Consider the following 11,486-nt stretch of genomic DNA (forward strand, 5'->3'; position numbering starts at 1 on the left):
ACTTTCTGTGTTACAGAAAAAAAAATGAATAAAATTGAAATTCAGCAAGAAAAATGAAATTTGCAAATTTCACCTCCACTTTGCTTTAATTCCTGTGAAATGCCTGAAGGGTTAAAAAACTTTCTAACTGCTGTTTTGAATACTTTGAGGGGGTCTAGTTTTTAAAATGGGGTGTTTTATCAGGGTTTCTAATACATAGGCCCCACAAAGCCACTTCAGAACTCAAGAGGTACCTTAAAAAAAAGGCTTTTGAAATTTTCTTAAAAATATGAGAAATTGCTATTTATGTTCTAAGCCTTGTAACGTCCAAGAAAAATAAAAGAATGTTCATAAAACGATGCCAATCTAAAGTAGACATATGGGAAATGTGAACTAGTGACTATTGTGGGTGGTATAACCGTCTGTTTTACAAGCAGATGCATTTAAATTCTGAAAAATGCAATTTTTTCAAAATTTTTTCTACATTTTGCAATTTTTCACCAATAAACACTGAATATATCGACCAAATTTTACCACGAACATGAAGCCCAATGTGTCACGAGAAAACAATCTCAGAATCGCTTGGGTAGGTTTAAGCATTCCGACGTTATTACCACATAAAGTGAAATATGTCAGATTTGAAAAATGGGCTCTGAGCCTTAAGGCCAAAACTAGGCTGCGTCCTTAAAGGAACAGTGTCATCACAAATTTTTTTTTAATATGTTAAAGATGTTAGTGCTTTATTAAAAACGTTTATATTTATTTGTGTGTTTGTGTTTTACTTTTTCTTATTTTTACACTTTTTCTTCTCTATGGGGGCTGCCATTTTTTGTTCCATTTCTGTATGTGTCGATTAACGACACATACAGACATGGAATACGGCAGCCACAGTCCCATAGAGACTGCGAACGGGTCCCGTCCCATCCACTTCTGTGTACGCCGTCTGTGTGGGAACTGCGCATGCGCCGCTCCCACACAGTCCAACTTGAAATTGGCGCCGTCCGGCGCCATTTTCCTGTGGACCGGAAGTCGCGGCCGGACAGTAATATTACTACTTCCGGTCGCGGCTTCTGGACTTGTGCACTTGGACCAGCGGCAGCAGACGGAGCGGACGGGCCGGAGGGAGCCGCGGCGGCAGGAGCAGGTAAGAGATTTCAATGTATGTTCGTGTACGTTTACTACTGTATGTAAACCTACTACACTGTGTGTTAGCTCAAAAAATGGCGACACACAGTGTAGGAGGTTAGACCGTTCAAACCCCTCGTTTATCCCGGCACTAGCCAGGATAAAGGAGGGGGGGGATGCTGAGAGCTCACTAGAGCGAGGGCTTTTTACCCAATTTTGCAATGCTGCAATTTTGGGAATAGCTCCATCTAGTGACCAGCAATGGGAAATATTATAAATTAGAATTAATTTATAATATTTCCTGACTCGTGATAAAAAAAAAAAAAATTTGAACAATGTTTAATCACCTACACACTAAATGTTTAATTAAAAAAAACAAACATGTTTTTCTGGCAACACATTCCCTTTAAGGGGTTAACCCATTCCTGAATGTCCAGAAATGTTTTTATCCCTTTAGAATTCTACTCAAATATTTCTTTTTTGCAGGACTGATGGAAGAAAAAAAAGCAACCAATGTCTTATTTTTTGCAAATTATAAAGGCAGCAAAAAAAACAAAAAAAAAAACAAATGGTAAATATCATGTGCTTTGATATCAGTTTAAGCCAATTAGATTAAGCTAAAAAATACATTAATCTAACAAATTTTATCAGATTCTCTATAAATATCGAACAACCATCTCCCCCAACTCCCCTATAAAGCACACATGCTTGATAAATCAAACATGGGTATTTATGGTGAAAGGAAGAGGGGGATAAACCACTGCCAGACAGGTCTGGTGTCACTTTACCCTGGGAAAGAGATGATGAGGCCTGTTGAAACCCCACATGCTTGACCCTTGTTTCTCGAACAGCTAATGTCATGGGACAACCGGGCTGTCCCCTAAGGGTATGTTCACACGCAGTGTTTTCAGATGTTTTTCGGGGCGTAAACGCCTGAAAAAAAAAATGAAAGCTGAACACCTCCAAACATCTGCCCATTGATTTCAATGGGAAAAACGCAGTTCTTCGCTCAGACGGGGCGTGTTTTTACGCCGCTGTTTGAAAAAACGGAGCGTAAAAATAACGACCCATAAAACGAAGTGCATGTCACTTCTTTAGCTGTTTTTCAATGTGTCAATAGACAAACCGCTCCAAAAAAAACAAAAACGTTTGATGCTTTAAAAATGGCTGAAAATCAGAGGCTGTTTTTCCTTGAAAACAGCTCCGTATTTTACATGCGTTTTTACTTCAGCGTGTGAACATAGCATCATAGCTTCAATTATCAGCATTATCTAAACGTGTACGGCCAGTTTAAAGAGGACCGGTCAGTTCTGTCTGTTTTAGTAAATAATTGTATTCCCTATGAAATAGTTCTGGAGCACCTATTCTTAGTGAGTTCTGCCATTCCTCCTGAAAAATCTATGAATAAATGACAACCGTGAACACATGGGTGTCAGTATTTCTCAAACAGCGCAGTTTGTTAACTGTTCGCGTGCTGCTGTATTGGAAGTGTATCATGAGTCTACAAACGGCACCATTGGGAATAACTGACATGGAAACCGCGGAGCACCACGTGCCATTGATGCGAGAGGTGAACGTTGGCTATGAAGGTGCGCGAGGGCTGAAAGACTTGCTGCAATGGAGAAGTTCACCGTGAAAATCAACCAGGGGGCTACCAGACATGTGTCTAAAACAACAGCTCAGCGAACCCTACTGTGTATGGGGCTCCGAAGCAGACTGATGGTCACTGCTCCTATGCTAGCAAAAGTGCATTGGACAAATAAAAGGCTTCAATTTGCACGGCAGTATCAGAGTTGGACTACCGATGATTGGCAAAGGGTTGCCTTCTCCGAGGAGTCACGTTTTCTGCTTCAACTAATAGATGGACGTTGGCGTGTGAGTTGAGAAACATCAGAGAATAAACTCCCTGCAACCATTGCTAGAAGAACACAAGCTGGTGGGGGCAGTGTTATTTTTTTTCATGGCATTCTCCGGTCCCCCTCATCCATGTGAAAGGCACTCAACCGATTTGGGTATAAATCCATCGTTGCAGATCACGTCCACCCATACATGCTGTTTGTCTTCACTGGGGCAGATGGAATCTCCCAACAAGACAATGTGACACGTCACACGGCTAGAAATGTCTGACAGTGGCTGGAAGAGCACGACAAGACTTCCAAGTACTTCCCTGGCCCCATAATTTGCCAGACTTGAACCCAATTAAGCATCTGTGGGACCTCGATCGTGGTGTTCGCTCTATGGATTCCCCCCCCCCCCCCCGCACCCTCCAGCAAATGTGGGATGTACTGCAGTCAGCACGGCGCCAGATATCTGGGACAATCTACCAGCGCCTTAGATTGAGTCACTCCCAGCCCGTCTAGCTGCTGTCCGTGCTGCACACGGTGGTTACTCTAGATATTAACTGCTGCTTATAATAATGTGACTCGATTGTGTATATTATATATATATATATATATATATATATATATATATATAATAATAATTCTTCTTGTTATGGCATCTCCAGGCAGCATGAAGTACACGCTCCCTGGACGTAAATACTGAATGAAGAAGTATTATGCTACATGCACACATTGTGGAATTTGATGCAGAGAACCATAGGTATATCAGAAGGTAAAATCCGAGCATAATATTGCTTTTTTTAATGCAGATTTTACATTTTGATGCAGAACCAGGCGTAGATTTTATGCTGTGGATTTTGGCACTTTTTAAATAAGGTGCTGTCACCCTGATAAATGCCAGTGAAAATTGTGTCCCAAAACATTTATTAATTTTAAAAGTTATGAGCTTTTTTCTACATATGCAAATTATCCCATACTAGACAAATGGGAGTCAACACCAGCGATTCTCCAGAGGTGGAGCCTCCTCACAGCCTCTGACGCTGACCTATCAACATGAAGCGGATTCTAAATCTTTCTTATGACACCAGTCGCAGTTCTAGCGGTGAAACAACCGGAGAGATCGCCAGTTGAATACACAGTCAGGAATGGCAGCTGTATACTATATGATCACACTGTGTTGCTGGGCAGGGAAGGGGGAGAAGCTGTGTGCTGATTGGACAGCGTCATACAGAAAACATTACACCGCCCAGAGTGAAAAGAAAGTCACCTCCTATTCGGCTATAGAAAAATGCTCATAACTTTGCAAATAAACGTTTTGTATTTTAAACGTGGCACTGCCATAGGATGTCACTAGTCAGTTTGAGAAATTTCTGATCTGCTAGATCTGCTCTGGTAAACTGGAAGGGTAAATTTGTTGCAGGACTTTCTGTGACTGTCCCATTCATCTGAATGGGGTTGCAGAAATCCATGAAAAGAACAGAACTTCAGTCACAGAATAGACTGCAGCAAATCTGTAGAGTGTGAATATACCCCAAGTGAAGTGGAAGAGTCTAGGATTAACAACAGCTCAGCCACGATGCAGTGGACCATGCAAACGGACAGTCTAGAGTGGTATAACGCAGGCCACCACTTGTCTCTGGAGTCATGAATCACGTCTCACTATCTGGAGTGCTAATGGGTAAATATGGGTTAGGCAGATGCCAGGAGAACGCTACCTACCAGAGTGCATAGTGCCTACTGTAAAATTTGGTGGAGGAGGAATCATGGTCGGAGGTTGTTTTTCAGGGTTATGGCTAGGCCCTTATTACTAGTGAAGGGAAATGTTATATGCTTCAAACGGTGAAAACAGTTTGGGGAAAGCCCTCTCGTGTTCCAGCAAGTCCGTGCCCCAGTGCACAAAGCAAGGTCCATTAAGACATGGTGTGATGGGTTTAGTGAGGAGGAACTCGAGTGGCCTACAGAGGCCTGACCTCAACGCCATTGAACACCTTTGGGAAGAATTGGGAAGACCTTCTCCTCCAACATCAGTGTCTGACCTCACAAATAGCTAGTGTACTATCAAATTCCTAGTGTGCTTTCAGAGTTCTGCTGGTCGACCATGAATGCAGACTCAATATTGGAAGAAAATATGTACAGATAAGTATTTACATAGCTGATCAACATTTTATGTTGATTTTAAATGTCGCGTTTTCCTTAAATTATCTAATCACAAGGCTACATTATGTGTCACATACAGCCTTACCATTTTGAATTTGTGCCACTTTCTTTGAAATCTCACCAATGATCTATTAAAAGAAATAGACGTTCATTAGTCAAACTAGGAGAGAAAAGCATGACAACTTGCATGGAAGCAAACTGAAGCGGATCATAAACATTAGATATTACTCTCCAGCAGGGCAGCCAAAAATGTTCTGGGCCGCATATTGTAAAATAATCAGGGCCCTTTCCCATTTTGCATTCACAGACCACAGATCCAGCATGTATTACTGGCAAGGGAAGCAATCACATGAATCTGAAACTAGGAGCAGGTTGCAAACTGCTTATCCGGCGGTCTGAAAATGACTAAAGGAATGGAGAACGCAGCCTGAAACTTTTTTTTGGGTTAAACTAGTTTACCTATGACATATGTTAAAGGTGCATATAGCCTTTAGGGTATGTGCACACGAGGGAATTACGTCCGTAATTGACGGACGTATTTCGGCCGCAAGTCCCGGACCGAACACAGTGCAGGGAGCCGGGCTCCTAGCATCATACTTATGTACAACGCTAGGAGTCCCTGCCTCGCTGCAGGACAACTGTCCCGTACTGTAAACATGATTACACTACGGGACAGTTGTCCTGCAGCGAGGCAGGGACTCCTAGCGTCGTACATAAGTATGATGCTAGGAGCCCGGCTCCCTGCACTGTGTTCGGTCCGGTACTTGCGGCCGAAATACGTCCGTCAATTACGGACGTAATGCCCTCGTGTGCACATACCCTTAAAGTGGACCTGTCGCTAGGTCATCAAATCTGCATATTTGACCTAAATCCCGCTGTCGCCCTGATTCCAGCGCAGTTTTTTTATTATTGTTCCTGGGTCCCGTTCCTTAGATATGGCAGCTGGTTGTTTTGCCGCCCGATATGCAAATTCACTTTAGTTAGTCAACAGGGTGTGACAGCGGGATTCAGGTCAGATATACAACATTGATATGTTGACCTAGTGACAGCTCCTCTTTTAAAGGCTATGTGCACTATTGGAAGCAAAGATTTTTTATTTTATTTTTTTAAATCAATGTCTTGATTTAAATTCACTTTTATTGAAACTTTTTCTTACTTTTTACGATGCAGCTTCTATGTATCCTTTATACATAGAAGTTGTATCGTTCTCTCTATACAGTGCAGCTGAACTGACGGCTTGGCTGAGAGCCGGTCCTGTATGTCTCTGACACACAGGATCCAGCTAATATCCATCACATCCAAGTTCATTTTTAGATGCCTCGGCCAATTTATTATTACTGACGAGATCTCTTTTACAGAATAGATCACATTTAAATCATCTTCTGTATATAGCAATGGTGGTGTCTGACAAATTGAGTAAGTGGTAAACTGAAGACCCTGTGTAAGGTTTTCTTTTCATGTAATGTATTACCATCATGACACACTTTACTGTTATTCTGACAAATGTAGAATTGGCTTCCTCAAAAGTCTCACATTGTGGGGTTTTTAGCTATATAATAAACCAGATCACATACTTGTCTTCTCCACTTCTCTGATTTTGGCAACTCATTACATTCGGAGGCAAGAAATGGCCGCCTTTCCTGTTGAGGAAAAACAATTGATTATATTAGTATAAATAACTATAACTATTGAATGAGAAACACTTCAGGCTACATCTCAGCCAATATATCAGTCAAGGGTTGACCCCATTCACAGATACATTAAGGGGTTTTCCCAACAGGGACACTTATCTTTAGAACGGGGCCCCCTAAACCTCATTCTACCGCACTGTGTTCCAGCTGAAGTGTGTGATTTCCGACCATGTGAGACGAAAACAGCGTAGCTCGCAGGCTATGCTATTTCCATAACCGGCATTTACTTCTATGGGAGTTACGGAAACAGCATAGCTCAGAGAGCTACGCTGTTTTCACCTAACATGGGTCGGAAAACACACGCTTCAGCGGGAACACAGAGCGGTAGAAAGGGGTTTAGGGGGACCCGATCTAGAGATAGGTGCGGGTCTCTGACATTTATGACATATCCTATGGATATGTCGTATATGTTTCTAATAGTAAAAGCCCTTTAAATTGTATTTACAGGAACGGAAGAATGCAAGGAGCCACCATACAGCTAGTGTTGCTAGCAAAATGTTGCAACTGTATCACATTTTTATGGTGCCCAGATTTTTTAGGGCAATTGGCACCCCAACATCACTCATGCTGCAGATGTCACAGCTGTAGGAGTCCTGTCTGAAATCGTAAGATGTTTTAGCCAATTGGATGACAAATCGCACAAACTTGTGAAGGAAACAGTTGGCGAACAATCTTACCTTAACTCTCCCTTCTTCGAGCTGGGCTTGGCGAAACCTTGCCAAAGCAGTCCTAGAAGGAAGAACGTTTAATAAATTATTATCATCCAAAGAACTATTTCAAACTTACAAAGAGACAAAGGCTTTCAAATTCTAAACCAGAAATTTCTTTACAAGATTGTTCACAATAAAGTGTAGCAGATACTTCATATATATATATGGCGCATCTATGGAATAAGTTAGGGTATGTTCACACGCTGTGAGCAAAAACGTCTTAAAATACGGAGCCGTTTTCAATGTAGTCAATGAAAAACGCCTCCAAAAACGTCCCAAGATGTGTCCTGCCCTTCTTTTGAGGAGCCGTCATTTTACGTGCCGTATTTTGACAGCGACGCGTAAAATAAAGGCTCGTGGGAACAGAACATCGTAATTCCCATTGAAAGAGATGGGCAGATGTTTGTAGGCGTATTAGGGGCGTTTTTTCAGGCGTAATTCGAGGTGTAAAACGCCCGAATTACGACTGAAACCACTGAGTGTGAACATACCCTTACTGTGGATATAGTCATGTAGTGGATTTCAGTGCCTGCTATCTTCAGAAGCCACGAAAAAGAAGAGACAGAGGCAACATACAGCAAGTGCAACTTCACCCATTGACTTGTTAGAGGTCTGTTATCCTGACAAATTTCTTGACGAAATCTTATCAAGTCTACAACATTCATATTGCCCACTAAGTCTTGGGACATAGATTATAGGTAAATGACATGCCAATATCTAAATTTCTTAAGATGCTTGTAGAAAATAAACATATACTTACATGGCTTTCTCTGCATTACGGGCCTGTTATCGAGGAACAGAAAATAGTAGATGTTCAAGAATTTATAGGGAAAATCTTGCTTATTATAAAACTTCCCACAATCATAATGTAACTTAACTTCACAGCTATTTCAGAAAGCATTCCTGTATATTACTAGGACTTATAGTTCCAATAGTAGGATTCTTAATCAAAAAATGTTTTCCCCTGAGCTCGTATCTTGACTGCAGGTGATTGGGCAAGTCCTCGTTTACCGGACATTAGAATCAATGTAAAAATCTCACATGCGGAACTAGAAGTACAAAGACTGCTCGCCAATCCGTCCGCCCGCGTACTGGATTGGCACTTAGGGACCAATTTTGTCCAACAGTGTTTACATTAGAAGCCATTAAAAGGGTTGTCTCATGAATACAACCTCTGTCTATATGCATTATATGTCATAGAGGGGGATCCACAACTTTTGGACGTCATAGGGGGGTCCCCCACTCCGAGCCACCCTAATGAGAAAGAACGATAAACTGCTCTGTAAGAGCAGCTCCCGACCTGGCAGACCCAGCCCATCAATGCATTTAATGGACAGTCATTAAAAAGTTAAAACGTCAACCGTTTTCCACACATCAGTTGGCAAAGTAATGCAGAGAAAAAAAAATAAAAGAAAAATCAGGAAGTGCTTGCAGAGGAGAAACACGGACAAGAAAAACAGATGACACACGGAAACTACACCGACAGTCGTATGCATGAAAAACGCCCCTATTTTGCGGACGCAAAACGGATCCGCTGGTGTGAATAAGGTTTAATACACATTTTGCCAGCAACACGGCACTCTTTGAATCAACTGACATTTATACCCTCGACTGTTAAGTGGAACCTGTCATGAGAATTAGGCTCCTAAACACCAACATGCCGTTATACTGGACAGGAATAGAGTTATAGAGATGTCCCTGTATAATCTGTCCAATGCTGAAGGATGTAGAACAAGAATATAATAGCATGCGCTGTATGCTAATTACCGTCCGAGTCATCTGGGCGGTACCGCCATCCTGAAGAGTAGGGCCTTATTCACACAGTGCAGTTTTTTTTAAGTTACAACCAGGAGTGGATCGTAAAGGGAGGGATAGTATATAGTAAAGATTCTACCTTTTTTTTTTTTTTTTTTTTTAAATCTACTCTTGGTTGTTGCTTCAAAAACTACACCATGTGAATAAGGCCTAAGGGTCCATTCCAACAAAGCGGTGTAGGTGCAATTAAAGAGGCTCTGTCACCAGGTTATAAGTGCCCTATCTCCTACATAAGGAGATGGGCACTATAATGTAGGTGACAGTAATGCTTTTTATATTAAAAAACGATCTATTTTTACCACTTTATTAGCGATTTTGGTTTATGCTAATGAGTTTCTTAATGCCCAAGTGGGCGTGTTTTTACTTTCGACCAAGTGGGCGTTGTACAGGAGAGTGTATGACGCTGACCAATCAGCATCATGCACTCCTCTCCATTCATTTACACAGCAGCATCACGTTCTTACTAGAACACGATCTGCAGCCACACACACAGACATGAACGTTAATCAAGTGTCCTGATAATGAATATACATGACCTCCAGCCTGGATGTGATGTGTATTCAGAATCCTGACACTTCTGAATCTTTTCTGTGAGATTCCAGCAAGCCACGCGTAATCTCGCGAGATTACGAGGTAAACGAGATTTAGTTCCCCTTGCTGGAATCTCACAGAAAAGATTCAGAAGTGTCAGGATTCTGAGTACACATGACGTCCTGGCTGGAGGTCATGTATATTCATTATCAGGACACTTGATTAACGTTCATGTCTGTATGTGGCTGCAGATCGTGTTCTAGTAAGAACGCGATGCTGCTGTGTAAATGAATGGAGAGGAGTGCATGACGCTGATTGGTCAGCGTCATACACTCCTCTGTACAACAACCACTTGGTCGAAAGTAAAAACACGCCCACTTGGGCATTAAGAAATTCATTAGCATAAACCAAAAATCCCTAATAAAGTAGTAAAAATAGATTACTGTCACCTACATTATAGCGCCCATCTCCTTATGTAGGAGATAGGGCACTTATAATGTGATGACAGAGCCTCTTTAAAATCACATGGCAAAACAAGTGTCTAGAAACTGCATGAAATTTTATCGAGATTTTGCGCAATTTTTTTTAACCGGTTGCATTAAAAAAACACAATCACATCGAAAAACCCACCAAATTGCCGCAAAAACCGCGTGCAGTTTTCGGATTTCGCAGTTTACAACTCCGCTCCAAATCCTGGCCTGTTGAACGTCAATCAAGTCTGTTTAGGCCCTGGACTAAGTGACTCTTCAGGAGAGTTGCACCGCCCACATGACTCTTGATTAGTAATTAGCATACAACGCACTTTATTATAAAATCTTTTTCACCATTATACAGCATCGGACAGATTATACAGGGACATCTTTATAAACGGATTTCCATCCAGTATAACAACATGGTGGCGGTTTAGGTGCCTACAACCCTATGGCAGATTCCCTTTTACACAGTGGGTCTTGGTTGGGAGCTTCACGATACATCAGTACAGGGGTCAGCAATCTTCGGCACTACAGCTGCTGTAAAACGTAAAACTACAAATCCCAGGCTTTGGCTGTCGGGGCATGCTGCAAATTGGAGGTTCACAACGGCTGGGAGTGCCGGATCAGGAAACTACACCGCTCAAGCCACTGTGGGGAAACAAATCTCAGCACGCTATGGCAGCCTGCCCGTTATCCGGACATGCTGGGACTTCTACAACAACAGGAGAGCGGCAGGTTACACAGCACCGCTGCGCTATCGATTTATTTACATCTCACCATTTTCGGAACACTGACAGCACCACTACGCGAGTTCTGTAGAACACGACCGGCGCACCGGAAATTACGTCACGAAAATCGGCGCACATATTAAGCGTATTGTGTGTCATTACTTGCGGTCCACCTCCGCCATCTGCTGTCAAGATGAAATATTACACAGTAGTAAGAACTACGTGGTAATTATGTTCTATGCTGTTTATTATACTAGCTGACGTAATGGATTAAATAACTGATAAACGTGTTCTGTATAAATGTAAAACATTAAATTATTATCATTTTATTATCAAAAGAAAATAATGCACCTGCAGCTGGATGGAATTTTTCTACATGTCAGATGCAGATTAATGTCCAACTCTTCCACTTCCATACAAATGCCCTCAAAGTGTC

The 11,486-nt window shown here is 41.8% G+C and overlaps 1 protein-coding gene across 1 annotated transcript in view; it reads right to left on the reverse strand.

The window, feature by feature from the left end:
* ISY1 (ISY1 spliceosome associated protein) overlaps positions 1-11,183 on the reverse strand; it is a 35,746-nt gene extending 24,563 nt beyond the window's left edge. The window contains exons 1-5 of the mRNA XM_075832347.1: positions 11,100-11,183; positions 8,264-8,286; positions 7,471-7,522; positions 6,677-6,742; positions 5,188-5,230 (exon numbers count right to left, since the gene is read on the reverse strand). Of these exons, the coding sequence (XP_075688462.1) occupies positions 5,188-5,230; positions 6,677-6,742; positions 7,471-7,522; positions 8,264-8,286; positions 11,100-11,102 (187 nt within the window). The 5' untranslated portion in view covers positions 11,103-11,183. The remainder of the gene's footprint in view (positions 1-5,187; positions 5,231-6,676; positions 6,743-7,470; positions 7,523-8,263; positions 8,287-11,099) is intronic.
* Positions 11,184-11,486: the final 303 nt, after the last annotated feature.

Source organism: Rhinoderma darwinii, chromosome 7 (assembly GCF_050947455.1).
Source record: "Rhinoderma darwinii isolate aRhiDar2 chromosome 7, aRhiDar2.hap1, whole genome shotgun sequence".
NCBI classification, from domain to species: domain Eukaryota; kingdom Metazoa; phylum Chordata; class Amphibia; order Anura; family Rhinodermatidae; genus Rhinoderma; species Rhinoderma darwinii.